The following is a 26,809-nucleotide window of genomic DNA, read 5'->3' as shown; positions in this document are numbered from 1 at the left end:
TTTAAATTTTAAATTTTAAATTTAAAATTTTAAATTTTAAATTTTAAATTTTAAATTTTAAATTTTAAATTTTAAATTTTAAATTTTAAATTTTAAATTTTAAATTTTAAATTTTAAATTTTAAATTTTAAATTTAGACCAGGGTTCAATTCCACCCTCGGCCACCCTCTGTGTGGAGTATGCATGTTCTCCTCATGCATGCATGAAATAATCTGAAAAAAATCATTTGTCTACCCACCAACTATATGTGGTTTCTTAAGTTTTTATTATTTGCCGTTTTATTATTATTATTATTATTATATTTATTTATTACTGATTTATTGATTTTCTTTATTCTTGATTTGTTTATTTATTTTCCATCTTATTTTGTGTAGAAAAATAAAAAGTAAGATATTTGAGAACAGTGGAATGTTTTATCAGAGCTTTTATTGTAGAAAATCGGAACCAAAGTGACGTTTTTTAATTTTTTTTGTTTTTAATAAATGCGTTTTTTTTTTTTTTGACTGTTATCAAATTCCGTTGCTATTCTTCAGGCCTTCCATTTCATTCAGTGAGCTTTCTCTTGCTTCTGTTTGCTGGATTCTATCTTCTATCCCGTCTGCACTGAATCAACACCAGTGGAGTTATGTCCGATATCTCTACAAATACAACAATGAAGAGTATGAGTCAGTCTTTCCCTTTGTCAATCACACACAGTTTGTTGTGAGTCAGCAGGATACTTTTGTGACAGTTGGTAGCGTTACCTTTGACAGTCAAAGGAGTGAAATGCTCATCTCTGACAAAAGGTAGATTCTGTAGATGTTCCCCATCGCCACTGAACAATACTGCTTTCTTCTTGTCCACTTGTCGTTGTCCACTTGAACGACAGAAGAGGTTCCCATGACACTGGCTTCTCCTTGGCACTATCACTGTCAGCCTGGTGCTTGTCAATTATTTTCTGTCATGAAATGTTTTCACCCCCACCCCCACCCCCACCCCCCTCCAACATGAGAAACCGCTAATGTATTTCTATTTCTATATCTGTACTATGCAGAGTGAATTTGAAAGCATACAATAGTGGTGTGTCGGTCATGAACGAACCGCTCAAAAGAACTAGTTCTTTTTTGTGAACGAAATGACCGAGGTCACCGCCCCTGAAATAGTCGTTCATGCTTTTTTTTTTGATTGACTGGAGATTTCAAGGTACGTCATCACGTGTTGTTGCGCTGTTGAGTCGAAATGAACGTGAACATGAGTGAACGAACTGACTCGATACGGCTGACCGGGTCTATGCACAAATGACCGAAATGAACGAAATTACGGAAATGAACGAAATGAACGAAATGAACTAAAATGAACGAAATGAACGGATCTTTTTACTGAATGAACCGGAATGATCCCAACAACCAATTGACTGAAATGACCGAAACGAATTAAATGAACGAAATGATTGAAATGAACGAAATTACAGAAATGAACGAAATTATGTAAATGAACGAAATGAACGAAATTACAGAAATGAACGAAATGAGCAAAATGGACGAAATGGACGAAATGAACGGATCTTTTTACTGAATGAACCGGAATGATCCCAATGACCAATTGACTGAAATGACTGAAACGAATGAAATGAACGAAATGATTGAAATGAACGAAATGATTGAAATGAATGAATGAACAAAATGACCGAAATGAACAAAATTACAGAAATGACGGAAATGAACGAAATGAACGAAATTACGGAAACGAACGAAATGAATGGATTTTTTTACTGAATGAACCGAAATGATCCCAACGACCAATTGACTGAAATGACCAAAACGAATGAAATGAACGAAATGATTGAAATGAACGAATTAACGAAATGAATGAAATGAGCGAAATTACGGAAATGAACGGAAATGAATGAAATAAACGAAATGAACGGATCTTTTTACTGAATGAACCGGAATGATCCCAACGACCAATTGACTGAAATGACCGAAATGAATGAAATGATTGAAATGAACGAAATTACAGAAATGACGAAAATGAACGAAATGAATGAAATGAACGAAATGAACGAAATGAACGAAATTACGGAAATGAACGAAATGAACAAAATGAATGAATTGAACGAAATGAACGGATCTTTTTACTGAATGAACCGGAATGATCCCCCCGACACTTCCCTATGTCCCCCCCAATATTTAAAGTAAACTATGATGCTCATTTTTCAACGCTTTGTATTGAATTGTGTACTCCTATAGAGCAGCTACACACAATAACCTGAACAGAAAACTTTCTAGATCTTCCAGAATATACACCTATTCCAGCTGTATTTCCTTGTATTACTTGGATGTGCGTCATTGTCGTTATTCTCTCCTTGTAAGCACATTATCCGTTTTTTTCATGACATGATCGAGAGCTACCCCATCAATCCTGCCTGGCGTCCCTGTGATGCGTTTTAGTGCCTGGAGTAAATCATGTGAAACAAATGGTGCTGTGGTGATTTCACTGCTGTTGTCAATCAAACAAGCTCCTTCTGCTTGGTTGGTTATTTGGTGTCCAACATTGGGGCTCCTGTTCCTCCTGCTGCTGATGCTGATGCTGCTGCTGCTGCTGATGCTGATGCTACTTGTGCTAACTACCTTTGCCGCCTCCACAGCGATGCATGTTGCATTAATGCAGAGGTGAAGAGTGGGAGGTAGAGGCCAAGCTGAGATGGCTACAGGAGGGACTCAGACTAGGAAAACTGTGTGGGAGATGGAGAGATAGATAGATAGACAGATAGATAGATAGATAGATAGACAGACAGACAGACAGACAGACAGACAGATAGATAGATAGATAGATAGATAGATAGATAGATAGAGATACGTAGATGGATGGATGGATGATAGATGGATACTGGATACTGGATGAATGGGTAGATAGATAGATAGATACTGGATAGATGGATGGATGGATGGATGGATAGATAAATAGATGGATGATAGATAGATGGATGGATGGATAGATAGATACTGGATAGATGGATGGATGGATGGATACATAAATGGATAAATGGATAGATGGATAGATAGATACTGGATCGATGGATGGATGGATGGATAGATAATTAGATGGATGATAGATAGATAGATGGATGGATGGATGATGGATGGATGGATAGATAATTAGATGGATGATAGATAGATAGATGAATGGATGGATGATGGATGGATGGATAGATAATTAGATGGATGATGGATGAATGGATGGATAGATAGATACTGGATAAATGGATGGATGGATTGATAGATAAATAGATGGATGATAGATAGATGGATGGATGGATGATGGATGGATGGATAGATAGATAATTAGATGGATGGATGGATGAATGGATGAATGGATGGATAGATAAATAGATGGATGAGAGATAGATGGATGGATGGATGGATGGATAGATAGATAATTAGATGGATGGATGGATGGATGATGGATGAATGGATGGATGGATGGATAGATAGATACTGGATAGATGGATAGATAAATAGATGGATAGATAGATGGATAGATGGATAGATGGATAGATAAATAGATGGATGGATGGATGGACAGATCGATGGATGGATAGACGGATAGATGGATGGATAGATGGATGGATAGATGGATGGATAGATGGATGGATAGATGGATGGATAGATGGACGATGGGTAAACCAGACAAAAAGTTTCATCTCTTCCACCTGTGAAGCCTGGCATGGAGCGTATGTATGTATATAAGTATATATGTATGTATGTATATATGTATATATATGTATATATGTATACTTATGTATACTTATGTATACGTACGTATCTGTAACGTGAGGGAGGGTGAGCAGTCGAGTGAGGTTGAATGGAGGAGAAGAACAGCTCCACGGGGAGGGAGGGAGGGAGGGGGGATGGAGGGAGAGAGGGAGAAAATGTGAGAGGAGGAGAAGGGTTTGCGTTGGTGTATTGGTTGGCAGAGAGAACGCTTGTCAAAAAAAAAAAAAATCCTTCCTCTGACAGAAGGCATGATTCACAGCGGAGCGAGAGAGAGAGGAGCGATAGAGAGAAGAGAGAGAGGAGAGAGTAGGTGGAGAGCCGTACGAGCGTCTGAAAGAGAGGAAAACAACGGTCAAGATGAAGATGTGAGACGAGACGAGGGACGGCTTGGGCACGATTCCGGTAAGCACAACAAATCCACAAGGAGCCATTTGCTCCCGGGATGGGATGGAGGCTGGATTCAGGATGATGGGAAATATTCCGGAGCAAAATACAGCAGGTGGCTGGGGAAGTGATGGAAAAGAGGGATGCGGAGAAGGGCAGAATGATGAATAGATGTCAGCTTATTGATGGAGGACAACTCATTTGTGTACTAATTTATGTTCCTCTATGAAATATGCTTATCATATTATGTGTCGTTTTTGTGGTTTTTTTTTGTGTATTTCCAATTTAATTATAAGTTCATTGATGGCGGTCAAATCCAGATATCACCTAAACTCGAAGTACTCCAAGCCTTAGCGGAATTGGTTACGAGTTGGTATTGCGTGGAATACGACTAATACGCTGAGGAGAATTATTATATTTCATTTTTTTAAGCTCCCCAAATATGTTTAAATACAAAATAATAACAATATTTCAATAGAATGATCATGTGACATTTTAATGTGTGACTCCACACGGTTTGCTTTTGTGTTTTTTTTTATGATGAAAAACAAAAATAATCATCCAACCCCAAAGTATGAATTGGAAATTATTGGTTTTACTTCTTATTCTACCTACTCACACACACACACACACACACACACACACACACACACACCAGTAATACTTATAAAACACAACGCGGTGACATCATTACTGTGAAAAGTAGGTGGGCGATACTGCAAAGTTTGGTATCTACCCAAGATTTCAGGTATAAGCATATTAGACACTAGTATTGATTCAAGTATCAATACTGTCAATCAATATTTGGATGTATACGTATTTCATAGTACTGTGGTCACTAGCACTTCATATTTATTATGCTTGTTCATTCATTCATCGCGGGGGTGCTGGAGCCTATCCCAGCTGTCTTCTTGGGGAGAGAGGCGGAGTACACCCTGGACTGGTGGCCAGCCAATCACAGGGCACATATAGACAAACAACCATTCACACTCACATTCATACCTATGGACAATTTGGAGTGGCTAATTAACCTAGCATGTTTTTTTTTGGAATGTGGGAGGAAACCGGAGTACCCGGAGAAAACCCATGCATGCACAGGGAGAACATGCAAACTCCACACAGATATTGGCCGAGGGTGGAATTGAACTCGGCTCTCCTAGCTGTAAGGCTATCGAGTTAACCACTCGTCCGCCGTGCAGCCCATATTTGCATATTAACAATAATTCATGGTTCCATTTATCACAGTGAGTCTTCCAGGTCCTGATGCAGCAAAACAGTCCCAGACCATCACACTACCACCACCATATTTTACTGTTGGAATAATGTTCATTCATTTTCTACCGCTTATCCTCACAAGGGTCGTCACCAGCTCTCTTCTTGGGGCGAGAGGCGGGGTACACCCTGGACTGGTAGCCAGCCAATCACAGGGCAAATATAGACAAACAACCATTCACACTCACATTCATACCTATGGACAATTTGGAGTCGCTAATTAACCTAGCATGTTTTTGGAATGTGGGAGGAAATCGGAGTACCCGGAGAAAACCCACGCATGCACGGGGGGGACGGACATGCAAACTCCACACAGAGGGTGGGATTGAACTCGGGTCTCGTAGCTGTGTGGTCTGCATGCTAACCACTCGACCCCCAATATTGTTCCAATTGCACCAATTGTGTAATTCATTGTAATATCTAGAATGGAGTAAGAGATTAGTCACTAAGGCAACATCCCATTAGTCGTCATTGTAACAGAAAAAATATATAGTAGATCTACTGTATATACTAGATTAGATTATCTAGATCAGGGGTGGGCAAACTACGGCCCGGGGGACACATCCGGCCCGCCAAGTGTTTGAATACGGCCCGCCCAATCTTTCCAAAGTATTTCATTTAAACTCAACATACAACCTGGCATCATGGCCTGAGCCAACCTTTTGATGGTTGTATCAATTTCGTTGTTTGACATGGTCTGTTGTTTACAAAGTGCTCCTGAAAAAAGAGACACAAGCACATAATAATAATAAAAATGTAAATAATAATTATTATATTATTATTATAACTATTATGATTATTATATTTATTATATTAATATAAAAAAAATATTATATTATATAATTATTATATTAATTATATATAATAATATTGTTATATTTGCATATTTGACATAATAATAATTCAATAATTATTATTATTATAAAAAAATAAAAATAATTTTTTAAAAAAATTATTATTATAATATTTTATTATTTTTAAAATATTTAAATATAAATATAAAATAATAAATAATAATAGCAATAATGCATGCAATAATAATAGATTGCATGACAATTTTACAGATACAATAATACCAGGTGGACTGTTACGTGTAAAATATATAGTCTGCCCCCCCCCCGGAAATTTTGTTATATCAATGCGAGTCTAAAAGTTTGCCCACCCCTGATCTAGATTATACGGAAATAGAATTGTGAAAAGATGCTTTCAAGCTATACTGCATCCATTTTTTGTTATTTGTTTTTCACAGATGGGCGACTTTGGCCAACAAACAGAAGACAAGCTTTGACTGCATCCAGTCTTCCGTCTTCACTGTGTGCCTGCGTTCCAAACGCTCTGGTGGAATCAAACTCAACCGGCTTTCGTTGTAATGAATTGAAAAAAAATACTAAGCAAGAAGCATTTTTTTATTAGCAAATAAGCAAAGAACCTAGAAATTTTGGGTTTTTTTTGGGGGGGGGCCACTAAAATGTTTGAAAGACAAGACCCCCTCTAACATAATCGAGTCTGTTTAGCTCCTCCCATCGATATTAACAACCTTCTTCAAATCCCGACACCCAAAAGACTTCACGATTGACCCTTCAAACTTCCCACGTGTCTCCCATCCACCCTTCCCACCACCGTCGGCCATCCAACAAAACATGGGAAAACCACTTAGTCGTCCCGGCTGTTTCCGAAAGAGCTCCTGTTGCCTGGAGAAACATGGAGTCGGGGAAAGAGTTCGAGGTCGAGATGGCCTCATGGAAGCGGGATACGGCGACGGCTACGTTCCGCAACGCTCCATCTACGATACCATGTGCATTAATCAACAAATAGACAACCACCACCATCACCACCACCACGCAGGGGGGTCCACGCGACGAGACGTTGGAGGCGAAGGGAGTTTTTACTCCGCGAGTGGCTCCCTGCGGGTCAGCAGGGCCCCCCCGGCCGAAATGTTCGATTCTCAGCCGTGTTCTTTGACTCCGAACCCTTCGTTTGTTCGCCGTCTGGACGAACGCGCCATTTACGATTCGCTAAATCTCGGTGCTCCGGATACCGGCGGATGCTCTTCGCCTGGACATTTTAACCGTTCAGTTTCTCCGGCCGTGTCCTCGTTTTCGGCTCCAGGAGTGTCGTCAACGTCATCGAAGAAGCACCCACATCATTATCACCATCATCATGGCGACAGCACAAAGAGCAGAGATGGCCGCCACTCGTGGAAAGTTCTCACTCCTCCAAAACACTTGGAGTGTTTGGACATCACAACAAATGACATGATGGACCGAGGAGGAACAGGAGGAACAGGAGGGTATTTGAACCCAGCCCACTATTCACACCCCGGGGGCCAGTCCTCGTCTCTGACATCCCCCCTTATATCACCCTTCTCCGGGTCGCCTCTCTCGTCTGGTTACCATACTCCGGTCTTCTTCTCGCCTGCAAAACCTCGTCCGAGTCAAAGTCAGAGTCTACGTTGCTCACCTCCGCATGTCCTCCAACCCAGACATTATTCCCAAACGCAGAGCCTAAGAATGTCCCCGCCTCATGAGCTCAGACGTTCCCCTTACCGAGCACCGTTGGTCCAACTATCAGCTCATGACCTTGAGCTGGACTTGAGAGACCAGGGCGGATGGGGTCAAAGTGAGCGAGAACGGGAATGGGAAAGGGAGAGAGAAAGGGAAATGGAAAGAGGATGGGCGCAGAGAGAGTGGGAAAGAGAACGGGAAAGGGGGCGGCTGGAAAGGGAGCGAGCAAGAGAACGGGAAAGGAGGGACACGTCAAGTTTCGGGTCCTTCGGGTACGGGCGACCGGTTCCTTCGGAAAGAGATTCGGTCTTTTTAGAAACCGATCACGTTTTAGACACAACGCCTCTTTTGCTGACTCAGTCCGGACCTTCGCCGTCACCGAGCGCCGCCCCGAGAATGGGTACGAGCGCAGTGGGCAGGAATAGAGCTGGGTCAAAGGTCGGTTCGGATTCCGTTGGCGGTAGCGTGGTTTCTAAAACCGACAACGGGAATATGTGCCTGGGGTTTGTTGACAGCAAAGCTGGTTGTGGACCAAGACTAGTCAGCGGCGGGGGGAGCATATCCGAGGCTGAGATCATGATCGGAATGCAAGGGAAAAATCGAGTCGGAAGTTGGGGCAAATACGAAAATGGATCCAAAGCTGGTATTAAAAATGGCTCTGAAAAACGAATGGGCTCACAGGTGAAAACAAGACCCGGAGGAAGGGATTTGGAAGGAAAAGTGGAATCCGGAGTCCAGGTAGAACATGTGTCTAAAGCTCCCAACCGGGAAGGACAAAGGGGGGGATCAAGGAGTGGAGAAAAACTCCTAAGAGGTGTCACCAAACCGGAACCTATTGCTGAGGCGGTACCATCAACTTTTCATGATGTTGTTCCTGGAGACAAAAACCTTCCCGGATCTGGGTCTGATTCGGAAATGAAACCAGAGATTAAAACCGGACCTGAGATTAACGATCCCGGAACAGCTCAAGCTAGTCAGGACTTTAGCTCAACACAAGCGTCAACACCAGAACCTAAACTTGACACGGAGTTAAAGTTTGTGTCTTCAAGTGAACCAGTTCTAGACCTTGGGTCGGTTCAGGAACAGGAGGATAAAATTCCGAGTTCCGAGACTACCGTTGAAGACCACAGAAGCACAAATAAAACTCCGGTAAATGTGGAGCTTGGGGATCAAACTGAAACCGCCCCTGCAGAACCGTCTCAGAAATCCCCTGTGGACTCCAAAATACTACCTGGCCCCGTCGGAAAGGGATCCAAAAGCCAGAAGACCAAATCATCGAAATCCCATTCCAGAATTCGACCCGGTACAGCCACAGGTCTCAGACCCGGGGCGCTTAGCCCGAGACTTCGAAAAGGTCTCGCAGACCTGGAGTCCACCGGCCCCGATGAAGGCATTGAGTCCACTTGGCCTCGTCGAATCATGGTCAGAAAGAGGACGGTTCGTCAGGGTGGTGCCATCCATAACCTCCCAATCCTCCCACCGCTTCCCTCTGTGATATCAGCCTTGGAGAAGCGGCGCCCGCACGCCCATCTCCATTCCCGCCCGGGTCACCACTCGGAGAACCCGCTTAGTACGGATCTCACCATTTTTACAGGCCGATGTTCTCTGAAAGAGCCGTCCCATCAGGAACAAGTACAGGGTACAAATTTAGTGGGAAGAGCTTCCCTGAAAGAGCAGAACCTGGAACACTGGAGAGTCTACAGAGACCAGGAAGAATCCAGGAGATCCAGGAGCAGGGAGAAAGAAGGAGACACGAGTAAGGAGAACATAAACAATAACGAGGAGAGAAGAGGAACAGAACAGATTGACCAAAATGAGAAGATTCCCGATAAAGCCGAGGAAGAAGTTGGGAAGCAAACAGTGGAAGAAATCAAACAAGAGAAGATCAAAATAAGCTCGGAAGAAAAAGTCCAAGATGGTGGAGTCCTGGAAGAAAATCTCCCGATCTGCGAGAAAACTGAAAAAATAAATCTTAAAGAGGGGAGAACCGCAATGGAAGTCAAGAAAGAAGAAGAACTCATGGAAGGAACTCACCGAGGAACATTCGGAGAGCAACAGGAAGTGGAGAGTTGGGATTCAGTTCTGGACATGGTCAACACATTATGGGACGAAGGCTGGGAAAAAGGTGGAGCGGTAGGCGGTGATACGGATTCCTTATCGGGTTCTCTTCAACGTTGGCCTCTCCTCCGGCCCCCGGTGGGCTTCGGGGGCTCCCATCCGCCCTCGTCTGCGGCGTCTGAGCTCAGCTTGACGGAGTTGGAGCGGAGAGCCAGAGAACTGGATTCTGACTTGGAGCACCTGGATCTCTCTCAGCCCCGTCGAGACGACCAGGATGAGTACCAGAGACAGATGGAGTCTCCAAAGGAGAGAGCCGACACCTACCAAACCCACCCGGGGCCACAGAGAGAGAAAGGGGCCCTTTCAACAGGTATGGATAACCAAAAATGTACCACTTCCACACAGAATGGGAGGATTAATTCTAAACATAAGAATAGGTTTGAAATTGAATGGGAAAGGAAGACAAATTAACAAGCCAAAAATGTACCACTTCCACACACAATGGGAGGATTAATTCTAAACATAAGAATAGGTTTGAAATTGAATGGGAAAAAAAGACAAAGTAACAAGCCAAAAATATACCACTTCCACACAGAATGGGAGGATTAATTCTAAACATGAAAATAAGTTTGAAATTGAATGGGAAAGGAAGACAAAGAAACAAGCCAAAAATGTACCACTTCCACACAGAACGGGAGGATTAATTCTAAACATAAGAAGAGGTTTGAAATTGAATGGGAAAGGAAGACAAAGTAACAAGCCAAAAATGTACCACTTCCACACAGAATGGGAGAATGAATTCTAAACATAAGAATAGGTTTGAAATTGAATCGGAAAGGAAGACAAAGAAACAAGCCAAAAATGTACCACTTCCACACAGAATGGGAGGATTAATTCTAAACATAAGAATAGGTTTGAAATTGAATGGGAAAGGAAGACAAAGTAACAAGCCAAAAAAATTACCACTTCCACACAGAACGGGAGGATTAATTCTAAACATAAGAATAGGTTTAAAATTGAATGGGAAAGGAAGACAAAGTAACAAGCCAAAAATGTACCACTTTCACACAGAATGGGAGGATTAATTCTAAACATAAGCATAGGTTTGAAATTGAATGGGAAAAAAGACAAAGTAACAAGACAAAAATGTACCACTTCCGCACAGAATGGGAGGCTTCATTCTAAACATAAGAATAGGTTTGAAATTGAATGGGAAAGGAAGACAAAGTAACAAGCCAAAAAATTTACCACTTCCACACAGAATGGGAGGATTAATTCTAAACATAAGAATAGGTTTGAAATTGAATGGGAAAGGAAGACAAAGAAACAAGCCAAAAATGTACCACTTCCACACAGAATGGGAGGATTAATTCTAAACATAAGAATAGGTTTGAAATTGAATGGGAAAAAAGACAAAGTAACAAGCCCAAAATGTACCACTTCCACACAGAATGGGAGGATTAATTCTCAACATAAGAATAGGTTTGAAATTGAATGGGAAAGGAAGACAAAGAAACAAGCCAAAAAATGTACCACTTCCCCACAGAATGGGAGAATGAATTCTAAACATAAGAATAGGTTTGAAATTGAATGGGAAAGGAAGACAAAGAAACAAGCCAAAAATGTACCACTTCCACACAGAATGGGAGGATTAATTCTAAACATGAAAATAGGTTTGAAATTGAATGGGAAAGGAAGACAAAGTAACAAGACAAAAAAAATTACCACTTCCACACAGAATGGGAGGATTAATTCTAAACACAAGAATAGATTTGAAATTGAATGGGAAAGGAAGACAAAGTAACAAGCCAAAAATGTACCACTTCCACACAGAATGGGAGGATAACTTTTTTCATATCCGAGTCATGTCGGACTCGAAGAATCCATGGCTGCAAGGCTAAGGTCATGTAAATTAATGACTTGTTTTTCAATATTTTTTTTACTTATAATAGGCTATAGTCGCCCAAGAAACCACCACCATAATTACTATATTCATTCATTAATTGAAGAATCATGATTTGCTTAATATGTGTGTTTGTCATTTAGGAGTGAGGAGCAGGTTCCTGGTCAATCTTGAGCTCAGCTCTAAAGCTCTACTACCTACCACTGACACCGACCCCGACCCCGTGGGATGGTCGACTAAATCTTCTACTGTGGCTTCTTCTGTTGGCACAAGGTCAGTGTGAGTGTCTACAGCCCCTAACTCGATATAACATAGCCCTAGATACATACATATACTATATCTTAGCATATACTGACCTACATTGGATTAGCTTTAGCATCTTTAATACGAACTATGGAATGGATTGAGTAAGGACATCAAACAATGCACAACGATGAGCCAATTCAAGAAACAATACAAGCAGTTGATGTTTGCTAAATACAAGGATGAAGAGTCTTGAACCAGTCATGATGTGCTATATATATATATATCACTATATTGACACTTACTATGGTACCCATTATGGCATTGGATGCTCATATCACCGAGTACTTTGGTACGTGACATAAAAATAAAAATAAATTAAAATTAAAATTAAAATTAAAATTAAAATTAAAATTAAAATTAAAATTAAAATTAAAATTGCACCATGACAGGGAATGTGGGATAGCCAAATTGTGTGCTGTTTATGTCCAGTGCCCCCTTTTTGTTTTGAGTGTGTTTGTATTGCTGTTGACGTTTTAAAAAATATATAAAAATATAAAAACAAATAAAAATAAAGTATAAAAAAAATAATAAAAATAAAATAAACATTTTAAAACAAAAATCAAAAATTGAAAATTAAAAATTAAAAATTAAAAACTTAAACTATATTAGGAAAGCAGGAAGTGAACAAATGTAACAGTTACTGATTGTAAAAGTACCAGATGGAGGGGTAGGATTTAATAAGCTTTGCTTCTTCCTACTCCTTTTGGACATGTGGAACTGTGAACTGATTATGTGATGCATTCAATTGTAATCTGATGCATGTTCAAATGAAATAAAACCATAAAAAAAATTTTAAAAAAAATTTAAAAAAATAATTTTTAAAAAATAAAAAAAAATAAAAAAAAATCATTAAATTAAAAAAAATACAATAAAAACAACTTAAATTATATTAAAAAGGCAGGAAGTGAACAAATGTAACAGTTAGTGATTGTAAAAGTACCAGATGGAGGGGTAGGATTTAATAAGCTTTGCTTCTTCCTACTCCTTTTTGACATGTGGAACTGGGAACTGATTATGGGATGCATTCAATTGTAATCTGATGCATGTTCAAATGAAATAAAACCATAAAAAAAAAAAAATTTTTTAAAAACTTTAAAAAAAAAAAAATTCATTAAATTAAAAAAATATACAATAAAAAAAACTTAAATTATATTAAAAAGGCAGGAAGTGAACAAATGTAACAGTTAGTGATTGTCAAAGTACCAGATGGAGGGGTAGGATTTAATAAGCTTTGCTTCTTCCTACTCCTTTTGGACATGTGGAACTGTGAACTGATTATGGGATGCATTCAATTGTAATCTGATGCATGTTCAAATGAAATTAAACCATTACCATTACAATGTATCAAAATGGCCATATAAAAATTATCAAAATTTTTCTGAATATGGTAAAAGTTTGGACACCCTCGGTTGCTTCTGACGGACAAGTCAACTGACATACAGTAATATACACGATTAGCTAGTAAATCCACTCAATTCCTGTCTTCATCAAACCAACAAATGGCGCGGCGGTATTGCGGACAAAAGCAATTTCTAGTCCTCCACCCAGCAATGTAGGCCAGATGTAATGTCACCGTGACGGTAAGCGATGCTATCTTTCTTCCAGCCCGTATAAAGAGGACAGCTCTCCAGACTCCAACCTAACTCTGGAATCCGACTCCAGCGGCATTTTCCTGTCGTCCAATCAGAGCCAGGAGGAAGGCGGGTCTGACAGCGACCAGCCAATCAGCGGCTCCGACCTCGGTAGCAGCAGCACGTCACTGGATAAGGACGACGGAAGTTTAAAAGAATGGGGCAGGGAGGAGAGTGCTGACCTCCAGTGGTGCTACCCCTCGCTCCTCGACGCCTCCCCGCGCGATGACGTCGACGGGAATAGTCAAATTGAAGAGGATGCTTGTGGCACGGAAGAGAGTGATGGGAATGGATGGAGAGACGACAAGACAGGAGAAGTGGTTTCAATTTATGACACAAATCTAAATGAAGCAACGCGACCGAGCAGAAAAGTTACCGTCATGGCGACTGACCCCCTTCTTCCCGCGTCCCCGTTGAAGCAGCACGTCAAGCATGTTATCGATCCGTATCATAAACCGATTCGAAGCTCAGGACTGGACTGTGGCGACATCGATCCATACGTCCAACCCGATAGCTTCGTTTACCTTGCCGTGTCCGCCGGACCCCCTGGCGAGATCCCCATGGTTACGGATTTTGCCACCCGTGACATCAAACAAGAGAACGTGCACCAACACTTTGACAAGAGGAAATCACACATGGAACCCGATGCCAGGCCGTCTCACTTTGTCCCCCATAAACCGGAGGAGGGAGACTTTTTGTGCACGGACAGCTTCGTCTACCTAGCTGCTCCAGCCTGCCTCCTCTTGGGGCCTGAAGGATCGACGTCGTACAGCGGAAGGTATGTTCCTTACCTTCACAGCACAACGCCATCCATCCAGGAAGACAAAGTAACAAGCCAAAAATGTACCACTTCCACACATAATGGGAGGATTAATTCTAAACATAAGAATAGGAAGACAAAGAAACAAGCCAAAAAATGTACCACTTCCACACATAATGGGAGGATTAATTCTAAACATAAGAATAGGAAGACAAAGAAACAAGCCAAAAATGTACCACTTCCACACATAATGGGAGGATTAATTCTAAACATAAGAATAGGAAGACAAAGAAACAAGCCAAAAATGTACCACTTCCACACATAATGGGAGGATTAATTCTAAACATAAGAATAGGAAGACAAAGAAACAAGCCAAAAATGTACCACTTCCACACATAATGGGAGGATTAATTCTAAACATAAGAATAGGAAGACAAAGAAACAAGCCAAAAATGTACCACTTCCACACATAATGGGAGGATTAATTCTAAACATAAGAATAGGAAGACAAAGAAACAAGCCAAAAATGTACCACTTCCACACATAATGGGAGGATTAATTCTAAACATAAGAATAGGAAGACAAAGAAACAAGCCAAAAATGTACCACTTCCACACATAATGGGAGGATTAATTCTAAACATAAGAATAGGAAGACAAAGAAACAAGCCAAAAATGTACCACTTCCACACATAATGGGAGGATCAATTCTAAACATAAGAATAGGAAGACAAAGAAACAAGCCAAAAATGTACCACTTCCACACATAATGGGAGGATTAATTCTAAACATAAGAATAGGAAGACAAAGAAACAAGCCAAAAATGTACCACTTCCACACATAATGGGAGGATTAATTCTAAACATAAGAATAGGAAGACAAAGGAACAAGCCAAAAATGTACCACTTCCACACATAATGGGAGGATTAATTCTAAACATAAGAATAGGAAGACAAAGAAACAAGCCAAAAATGTACCACTTCCACACATAATGGGAGGATTGATTCTAAACATAAGAATAGGAAGACAAAGAAACAAGCCAAAAATGTACCACTTCCACACTTAATGGGAGGATTAATTCTAAACATAAGAATAGGAAGACAAAGAAACAAGCCAAAAATGTACCACTTCCACACATAATGGGAGGATTAATTCTAAACATAAGAATAGGTTTGAAATTTAATCGGAAAGGAAGACAAAGTAACAAGCTAAAAAATGTACCACTTCCACACATAATGGGAGGATTAATTCCAAACATAAGAATAGGTTTGAAATTGAATCGGAAAGGAAGACAAAGTAACAAGCTAAAAAATGTACCACTTCCACACAGAATGGGAGGATTAATTCTAAACATAAGAATAGGTTTGAAATTGAATCGGAAAGGAAGACAAAGTAACAAGCCAAAAATGTACCACTTCCACACATAATGGGAGGATTAATTCTAAACATAAGAATAGGTTTGAAATTGAATCGGAAAGGAAGACAAATTAACAAGCTAAAAAATGTACCACTTCCACACATAATGGGAGGATTAATTCCAAACATAAGAATAGGTTTGAAATTGAATCGGAAAGGAAGACAAAGTAACAAGCTAAAAAATGTACCACTTCCACACAGAATGGGAGGATTAATTCTAAACATAAGAATAGGTTTGAAATTGAATCGGAAAGGAAGACAAAGTAAGACAAAGTACCCACTTATGGAAGGTTGGGGTAGTAACACAAAAACTAAAATTTCTTAAAATGTATAAAAAGGTAGGCTAAAAATATGAATGTCATAATATCAAAAAATATGTTTTTTGAGGAATACCTGGAATATGAAATGATAAAAAAATTTCATTACAAAGATATTTCAAGAAAACAACCTGACCGGGTCATTTTTGACCCACTTATGGAAGGTTGGGGTAGTAACACAAAAACTAAAATTTCTTAAAATGTATAAAAGGTAAGTTAAAAACGTGAATGGCATGATATCAAAAACATGTTTTTTGAGGAATACCTGGAATATGAAATGATAAAAAAATTTCATTACAAAGATATTTCAAGAAAACAACCTGACCGGGTCATTTTTGACCCTCTTATAGAAGGTTGGGGTAGTAACACAAAAACTAAAATTTCTTAAAATTTCTAAAAGGTAAGTTAAAATTGTGAACGGCATGATCAAAAACATGTTTTTTGAGGAATACCTGGAATATGAAAAGATACATTTTTTTTATCTTTTCATAAAAGAAAAAGAAAATGTACTCCAAAAAAGGCCAGTAAGGATAATTCATAATGCCGCCTACAGAGAACATACTAACTTCTTATTTCTTATATAAGGCTAAAAATAAGCAATTAGCTAAAAATGTCATTCAATACAAGAGAGGAGAAATATGATCTCAGGGAAGAAGTAGATCAATTGGACACTGTGGATTTGCCGGTGAACAGGATGAAGAGTAGAAAGTGAGTGAATGAACGTGTGGGTGGTATCTCGGGTAGGAGATGCAGTAAATATTATCGACCCCCCGAGAATGGAAACACAGCTGATGTGAGTTAGTTCAATCAATCCCGAGTATGTTGACTCAGAGTGAAGCGTGTGCACGACCACAATAAAAGCACGGATACTAGGATTCACCATGGCAACCGCAGATCAAGAACGGCTTTCTTTACCTCGCTGGAACTCAGAGGGTTCATGTTTGCTTAAGTGATGAGGAAACATTTTTAGAAAAGAAAGTTTATTCTTCATTCATTCATTTTCTACCTCGCTGGAGCCTATCCCAGCTGTCTTCTTGGGGCGAGAGGCGGGGTACACCCTGGACTGGTGGCCAGCCAATCCCAGGGCACATATAGACAAACAACCATTCACACTCACATTCATACCTATGGACAATTTGGAATGGCTAATTAACCTAGCATGTTTTTGGAATGTGGGAGGAAACCGGAGTACCCGGAGAAAACCCACACATGCACGGGGAGAACATGCAAACTCCACACAGAGATGGCCGAGGGTGGAATCGAACTCGGGTCTCCTAGCTGTGAGGCCTGAGCAATCCGAAAACAAAGTTTTTCAGTAAAAAATAATACAGAATTTAATCTAGTTTTGGCTGCATGATGATCGAGTGGTTATTATTATTATTATTATTATTATCATTATTATTATTATTATTATTATTATTATTATTATTATTATTATTATTATTATTATTATTATTATTATTATTATTATTATTATTATTCATGAATCTTAATAATAATAATAATTTGTTGTTATTATTAATTTGTTTTTTTACATTATTATTATTATTATTCATGAATCTTAATAATAATAATTTGTTATTATTATTGTTAATTTGTTGTTAAATTATTATTATTATTATTATTCATGAATCTTAATAATAATAATAATTTGTAATATTATTATTAATTTGTTTTTATATTATTATTATTATTATTCATGAATCTTAATAACAATAATTTGTTATTATTATTGTTAATTTGTTGTTAAATTATTATTATTATTATTCATGAATCTTAATAATAATAATTTGTTATTATTATTGTTAATTTGTTGTTAAATTATTATTATTATTATTATTATTCATGAATCTTAATAATAATAATCATTTGTAATTATTATTATTAATTTGTTGTTAAATTATTATTATTATTATTATTATTATTATTATTATTATTATTATTATTATTATTATTATTATCATTATTATTATTATTATTATTATTATTATTATTATTCATGAATCTTAATAATAATAATAATATGTTATTATTATTATTATTATTATTATTATTATTATTATTATTATTATTATTATTATTATTATTGTTATTATTATTATTATTATTATTATTATTATTATAAGAAATGACTAACAACGAGGATGGCATCAACCAAATAAGAAATATCGTGGTCCATTTTGCCTTCATGAATATGCAGAACATATGCAGATTACACCGGCAATATAATCCATCAAATCTGAAACCGATTTTTGGTTGGCAAGTTGGGATAATTGGGACAGTTGGGATAGTTGGGATGGTTGGGATAGGTTCCAGCATTCCAACATCCTGTATATTGCCATAGCAAATGACATGAATCATTTTAAGGGACTTTAAAGGAAGTTTGAACTGAACTGAAAAGTCAAAGGTTTGTTTGATTTATCTTATCTTTTTTTAGGGAGTCAGACTCTGACTCAGACTCTGGTCCCGTTGACGAGTCAGTACTGGGTTGTGCTTCAGTGGCAGGAGACAGCGACTGGGATTCAGACCTGTCTGACTCGGATCCCTGTCGCCCCTTCAGAGTCGCCGCTGCCGGGCCCAAAGCCGCCGGGGCGGCGCGACCCAAACGGCGTTGGGACTCCTTTGGAGATACCGCAGATCATAACGTCCCGGATGAGCCGTTCGCCGATCAAGACCAAAACAGCAAAGCCATGACGACGGCTACCGGCGGGTCGTCCCACGCGACGGCAACATCGGCCAATCAGCCTGAGACGGCATCAAACCCGAGCGAGCTGTCGTCCTCGACCAAGAAGGTCACATGGCAGTTCAAACCAGCCCAGAGGTCAGTCTGCACGGGAAGCAGGAAGGAGAAGGAAGTGACATCGTTGGCGAGGATAACCGAATTTGGTGGAGGCGGCGAGTACGCACCCCCGCCATTGTGCTCATCACCTTCATCATCTTCCTCATCCTCGTCCTCATCGGGCTAGTACCTAGCACTTTTTCGGGATGGAGCTTTTCAACGCCGAAGCTGAGTCGGTTCCAAAAAGGTAGAGTTTCTCTAACGACTTGAACGATCATATTTACATGAACATGAATGTTATTAATATTGTACCTAGCTTATTCCATTATTGCTACATAAAGCTACATAAAAAATGTGATTTGTACATGACCAAACATCAGGGGTGTCCAAACGTCCGGTGGAGGTCAAGAAATGCTTAGATGTTTTCAGGAGAACCTCCGCGTCAGAGCTTGGTTTTATTTACGTTTATGTATGTGACAAACGGTACAACGCCACAATCATCAGTTTTAGTGCGTACCTCGGTTTTCAAGACACCAGTCTCGAGTTCTTGTTTTTTTAATGCACAAAACTATTTTTTTTATTTAAAAAAATATATTTTTTTATTTAAAAAAAATAGTTTTAAATTTTTTTAATTATTTAAATTTTTTTTAATGGTTTCATTTCATTTGAACATGCATCAGATTACAATTGAATGCATCCCATAATCAGTTCCCAGTTCCACATGTCCAAAAGGAGTAGGAAGAAGCAAAGCTTATTAAATCCTACCCCTCCATCTGGTACTTTTACAATCAGTAACTGTTACATTTGTTCACTTCCTGCTTTCCTAATATAATTTCATTTTATTTAATTATATTTTTTTTAATTTAAAAAAATGTTTTTAATTTTTTTAAATTTAAAAATTCATTCGATTTTTATTTTTTTAATTTTTTTTAATGGTTTTATTTCATTTGAAAATACATCAGATTACAATTGAATGCATCCCATAATCAGTTCCCAGTTCCACATGTCCAAAAGGAGTAGGAAGAAGCAAAGCTTATTAAATCCTACCCCTCCATCTGGTACTTTTACAATCACTAACTGTTACATTTGTTCACTTCCTGCTTTCCTAATATAATTTCATTTTATTTAATTATATTTTTTTTAATTTAAAAAAATGTTTTTAATTTTTTTAAATTTAAAAATTCATTCGATTTTTATTTTTTTTAATTTTTTTTAATGGTTTTATTTCATTTGAAAATACATCAGATTACAATTGAATGCATCCCATAATCAGTTCCCAGTTCCACATGTCCAAAAGGAGTAGGAAGAAGCAAAGCTTATTAAATCCTACCCCTCCATCTGGTACTTCTACAATCACTAACTGCTACATTTGTTCACTTCCTGCTTTCCTAATATAGTTTAAGTTTTTTATTTAACTTTTAAATTTAATTTAAATTTTAAATTTTTTAATTTTTTAAAAAATTATTTTTTTAAATGTTTTAAATTAAACATATTAAAATGTATTTGTTTTTTTAATTTAAATGTTTTTTTAATGGTTTAATTTCATTTGAACATGCATCAGATTACAATTGAATGCATCCCATAATCAGTTCCCAGTTCCACATGTCCAAAAGGAGTAGGAAGAAGCAAAGCTTATTAAATCCTACCCCTCCATCTGGTACTTTTACAATCACTAACTGTTACATTTGTTCACTTCCTGCTTTCCATAATACAGTTTTTTTTTTTAAGTTTTTTTTGTTTTTTTTTTTAATAATGTACCCCGTACCGAAGTACTCGGTGATATGAGCATCCAATGCCATAATGGGTACCATAGTAAGTGTCAATATAGTGATATATATATATATAGCACATCATGACTGGTTCAAGACTCTTGTATCATCCTTGTATCCATATACAAAGAGCCAATGAAAAATGCCAAAAAATTTTGCAAAAACGGGCCGCACTTTGGACACCCCTGGTTTACGATGTTTCTTTTTTCGGTAAGTGCAATGACGAGTGCGACGGCGATGAAACGATAAAAGACTCAGGTTGAGATGACGAGGAAAATACAGCCAATGGTAGAGTTTGACTTTCAGAACCATAACAGGGTTTGGTGGATTGTATACATTTTTACATATTCTCTTTATACTCTGTACTTTCTTGTACTGTATGGGACTATAATACGCATAACAAGGATCCAGTCTAAAACCATATTAGAAATATAAAAAGTCGATATTAGCCAGTTGAAGGGCGATCAAAAGGAGGCCGACATCTATAAATGGAACGTGACTCAGGCCTTTTTATTTCATATATATATATATATATATATATATATATGGATGTATTTTACTAACTTATTAAAAGTACTCCTTTAGAACATGACTGTATTTTATAGGCGCATTTAACACGTCAAGCGAATTAAGAGTGTGTGAGCGGTGCGTTTTTTGTGGGTTTTCTAGACGGTATGCGTAAAAAAAAAAAAATAAAATATGCAGACACGGAAGGATTTATGAACACAATGTTTTTATTTATCAAAAAAATTGTGAATGTAATAACCATTCAGCAATATGCTTACAAATCCATGCTATATTCTACGTGAGACGTGTTTCCTGAGTGATATGTGTAATAATACTTTACGCTAAGTTTAATTTTCGTATGTATGTAAGTAATTATGAATGCAGTTTTATGGCGATAAGTATCAGAGGTATTGAACGAGATCATGTCTGAAATGATGGACAATGTTTGTCTTAAAATGATGGTATTTTTTAACCAGAGATTGCTATAATTATTATCATTTTAAAGATTATTATTCTATGTGATCAGTATTTGCCTTTCTACGGTGGGAGACGGAAACACAGAAATGATCCAAAAAACAAAACTCATAACCTCCATAAAACAGATTTGATAAATTCTCGCATGACGTAATAAGCAATGTGGATGAATAATGTTGCCAGATATGAACATTTTTCTTCTGCATTTGTGTATAATTTCAATTTATTTCATAGTGTTTTGTGGTTTTGGGTTTGGATCCTTTCTGGGTTCGGAGCGTTTGAATGTTTACTCTGCCCGGCCGCCATATCTTTGACATTAATGTAACAACATGAAGAGTGTTGCTAATTTTAAAATCTATGAAATAAATTTCAATGTTGTTTGCTCTCCTTTGGATGAGTGGGAAGTTTGGAAGCAAAAAAAAAATCTGACAACAATGTACCGCTGACTGTAGCCTAATTGCATTTGCTATGCTAACCGCTATGCTAACTGCGATGCTAGCCACCTATGCTAACGGCTATGCTAACCACTATGCTAACGGCTATGCTAACGGCTATGCTAACCACCTATGCTAACGGCTATGCTAACCACTATACTAACGGCTATGCTAACCGCTATGCTAACCGCTATGCTAACGGCTATGCTAACCACCTATGCTAACGGCTATGCTAACTGCCATGCTAACCACCTATGTGAACGGCTATGCTAACTGCTATGCTAACGGCTATGCTAACCACTATGCTAACGGCTATGCTAACGGCTATACTAACCACCTATGCTAACGGATATGCTAATGGATATGCTAACCACCTATGCTAATGGCTATGCTAACGGCTATGCTAACCACCTATGCTAACGGCTATGCTAACTGCTATGCTAACCACCTATGCTAACCGCTATGCTAACGGCTATGCTAACCGCTACGCAACTCTTGTTTCAGTATACAGACACAACAACGTAACCGGAAGAAGGTTGGTCATTTAAATGGGAAAAATGTCAAAAGTTCACAAACGAACCGGTTCAAACGGTTTGAACGGCTCATTAAAATGAATGATGGGAACCGAGTCACAGCTGGGAACCGTTTTCTCTCTCTCTCTCTCTTCTTAAAACTTTCATTCATTTCAATCACAGGGCACATATAGACAAACAACCATTCACACTCACATTCATACCTATGGACAATTTGGAGTGGCTAATTAACCTAGCATGTTTTTGGAATGTGGGAGGAAACCGGAGTATCCGGAGAAAACCCATGCATGCATGGAGAGTGGAATTGAACCCTGGTCTCCTAGCTGTGAGGTCTGCGCACTAACCACTCGATCACCATGCAGCCCCTCTTAAAACTTAATAAATATAAAAATGAGCCAAATGAGCTATTTTTTGAACGGCTCTTTGAAAGGAACTACTCACCAAGATCCGGCTCCCCTCAAAGATCCAAATATGTCATCTCTAAAAAGCAAGCCAGCAGTCTGAGCCCATCTTATGTCATTAATAATTTCATGAAAACAAAGCACTAATGCAACAAACTTAGCATGATTTGAAATGTAACCCTTAGCACGAGTACGATTCCTCTACTGCCGTCCTTTACTTTTACCCAGCAGCAAAGATTCCATTTCATCGACTTTTATTTACCAGCGGAGGCTGCTGGTGTTTGAAGCCGAGGAAGCCCGTTGGGGTCTGACATACATTTAATAGGATTTGTCTGCAGCCACCGTAGCTAGGCTAACTAACTAGCTAACTAGCTAGCTAGCTACTCCTCCGATGAACCAACGAATGAACAAAAGACAATAATGCTGGGATTACAGTGAAGAAAATAAGTATTTGAACACCCTGCTATTTTGCTATTTCTCCCACTTAGAAATCATGGAGGGGTCTGAAATTTTCATCGTAGGTGCATGTCCACTGTGAGAGAGATAAACTAAAAAGAAAAATCCAGAAATCACAATGCATGATTTTTTTAACAATTTATTTGTGTGATACAGCTGCTAATAAGTATTTGAACACCTGAGAAAATGAATGTTAATATTTGGTACAGTAGCCTTTGTTTGCTATTACAGAGGTCAAACGTTTCCTGTAGTTTTTCACCAGGTTTGCACACACTGCAGGAGGGATCTTGGCCCACTCCTCCACACAGATCTTCTCTAGATCAGTCAGGTTTCTGGGCTGTCGCTGAGAAACACGGAGTTTGAGCTCCCTCCAAAGATTTTCGATTGGGTTCAGGTCTGGAGACTGGCTGGGCCATGCTAGAACCTTGATATGCTTCTTACGGAGCCACTCCTTGGTTTTCCTGGCTGTGTGCTTCGGGTCGTTGTCGTGTTGGAAGACCCAGCCACGACCCATCTTCAATGCTCTGACAGAGGGAAGGAGGTTGTTCCCCAAAATCTCACAATACACGGCCCCAGTCATCCTCTCTTTAATGCAGTGCACTCGTCCTGTCCCATGTGCAGAAAAACACCCCCAAAGCATGATGCTACCACCCCCATGCTTCACAGTAGGGATGGTGTTCTTCGGATTGTACTCTTCATTCTTCTTCCTCCAAACACGCTTATTGGAATTATGACCAAAAAGTTCTATTTTGGTCTCATCTGACCATAAAACTTTCTCCCATGACTCCTCTGTATCATCCAAATGGTCATATGCAAACTTAAGACGGGCCTTGACATGTGCTGGTTTAAGCAGGGGAACCTTTCGTGCCATGCATGATTTCACATCATGACGTCTTAGTGTATTACCTACAGTAACCTTGGAAACGGTGGTCCCAGCTCTTTTCAGGTCATTGACCAAGTCCTGTCGTGTAGTTCTGGGCTGATTCCTCACCTTTCTTAGAATCATTGAGACCCCACGAGGTGATATCTTGCATGGGGCTCCACTCCGATTGAGATTGACCGTCATGTTTAGCTTCTTCCATTTTCTAATGATAGCTCCAACAGTGGACCTTTTTTCACCAAGCTGCTTGGTAATTGCTCCGTAGCCCTTTCCAGCCTTGTGGAGGTGTACAATTTTGTCTCTGGTGTCTTTGGACAGCTCTTTGGTCTTCGCCATGTTACAAGTTAAAGTCTTACTGATTGTATGGGGTGGACAGGTGTCTTTATGCAGCTAACGACCTCAAACAGGTGCATCTGATTCAGGATGATACATGGAGTGCAGGTGGACTTCTAATGGGCAGACTAACAGGTCTTTCAGGGTCAGAATTCTAGATGATACACAGGTGTTCAAATACTTATTAGCAGCTGTATCACACAAATAAATTGTTAAAAAATCATGCATTGTGATTTCTGGATTTTTCTTTTTAGTTTATCTCTCTCACAGTGGACATGCACCTACGATGAAAATTTCAGACCCCTCCATGATTTCTAAGTGGGAGAAATAGCAAAATAGCAGGGTGTTCAAATACTTATTTTCTTCACTGTATGTCGTTTGTTTACATACAAAGTGACTCTTCACTTCACTGTGGAAGGGACTGTGTGACCGTGTCATATGGGGAACGGGGCCATGTTGCCCATCATTCGAATCCTTATGTGATGATAACATGGAATACCGACAGTATCTTGTCGTATTTGGATGATTTAAAACAAACTTTACCAACTCAGGGCTCACTTGAAAATCCAAAAAATGTCAGCGGTCCACCTTTGTCCTATAAACAGTACATAGAGGAAATGATGCGTTCTCAGAGCACTTAACTGAACAAATTATTATTATTATTATTATTATTAAAAAATAACTAAAGCATTTTAGTTATTTAGTTATTTTTGTTAGTTTTTTACTGTGATTGGCTGGCGACCAGTCCAGGGTGTACCCCGCCTCTCGCCCGAAGACAGCTGGGATAGGCTCCAGCACCCCCCGCGACCCTCGTGAGGAAAAAGCGGTAGAAAATGAATGAATGAATGAATGTTAGTTTTTTATTTTTAATAATTTTAGAATTTAATTTTTAAATAATAAAATATAACAACTTATTATGATGATTATTATTAAGATTCATGAATAATAATAAACAATAATAATTTATGAACAATAATAACAAACATGATTATTATTATTATTAAGATTCATGAATAATAATAATAATCATCATCATCATCATCATAATAATCCAATAACAAATTATTATTATTATTCATATTAATGAATAATAATAATTTATTATTATTAATTTGTTATTAAATTATTATGATTATTATTATTAGCATATGGTATATATTAATATTCATTAATAATAATAATAATATTTTTTATTATTATTAATTTGTTATTATTCTGATTATTATTATTAGCATATAGTAGATGTGCATATTAATATTCATTAATAATAATAATAATTTTTATTGTTATTATTAATTTGTTATTATTCTGATTATTATTATTAGCATATAGTAGATGTACATATTAATATTCATTAATAATAATAATATTTTTTATTATTATTAATTTGTTATTATTATTATTATGATTAGCATATAGTAGATGTGCATATTCATATTCATTAATAATAATAATAATAATAATTTGTTATTATTAATTTGTTATGAAGTTATTATTATTATTATTCATGAATATTAATAATAATAATAACAATAATCATAATAATAATTAGTAATTATTATTATTATTAATTTACAAAAAAAATACGAAATTTACAAAAAAATACATTGTCTGAACACTGAGCAGCAGGAAGGACCAAACGTCGGTGTCAAGCAGGCGATATTACGAGTTGGTTCGCTTCTTGTTTTCAAAATAAAAGCAGTGATTTATCACTTTTTTTTGTATGAGAAAAGTAAGGGGGTGTTTTATTTTCTGAAAATTTTCTGGACCCATGTGACACCTTGGGGGCCAGGTCGTGACCTTTCACATACGTAAACACTCCAAAATAGCATCTGGAGGTACAACAGTGGAATTGGGCTTTAAGAACTTTCTCCTCCTGATGAAGGTTCCTCACAAGAAGAAGAAGCCAAATCTCAAAATCCCAAGGTTCTTAATTGG

At 38.1% G+C, this 26,809-nt stretch overlaps 1 protein-coding gene across 3 annotated transcripts; it reads left to right on the top strand.

Annotated features, from left to right (window-relative positions):
* The first annotated feature begins 3,928 nt into the window (after window positions 1–3,928).
* LOC131140627 (uncharacterized) lies at window positions 3,929–22,221 on the top strand. 3 transcript variants are annotated; one of them, XM_058091231.1, is made up of 5 exons: window positions 3,929–4,157; window positions 6,661–10,343; window positions 12,020–12,149; window positions 13,788–14,591; window positions 18,743–22,221. In XM_058091231.1, the coding sequence occupies exons 2-5, from the start codon at window positions 7,052–7,054 to the stop codon at window positions 19,269–19,271; spliced, it is 4,755 nt and encodes a 1,584-aa protein (XP_057947214.1). In that variant the 5' UTR covers window positions 3,929–4,157; window positions 6,661–7,051; the 3' UTR covers window positions 19,272–22,221. The 3 variants fall into 3 exon arrangements, with proteins under 3 accessions (XP_057947214.1, XP_057947215.1, XP_057947213.1); XM_058091232.1 differs by having other exon boundaries at window positions 12,020–12,155; window positions 18,866–22,221; XM_058091230.1 differs by having other exon boundaries at window positions 12,020–12,155.
* Window positions 22,222–26,809: the final 4,588 nt, after the last annotated feature.

This window comes from Doryrhamphus excisus, chromosome 13, assembly GCF_030265055.1.
Source record: "Doryrhamphus excisus isolate RoL2022-K1 chromosome 13, RoL_Dexc_1.0, whole genome shotgun sequence".
In the NCBI taxonomy this organism is placed as follows: Eukaryota; Metazoa; Chordata; class Actinopteri; order Syngnathiformes; family Syngnathidae; genus Doryrhamphus; species Doryrhamphus excisus.
This window is presented reverse-complemented; position numbering and strand designations above follow the sequence as displayed.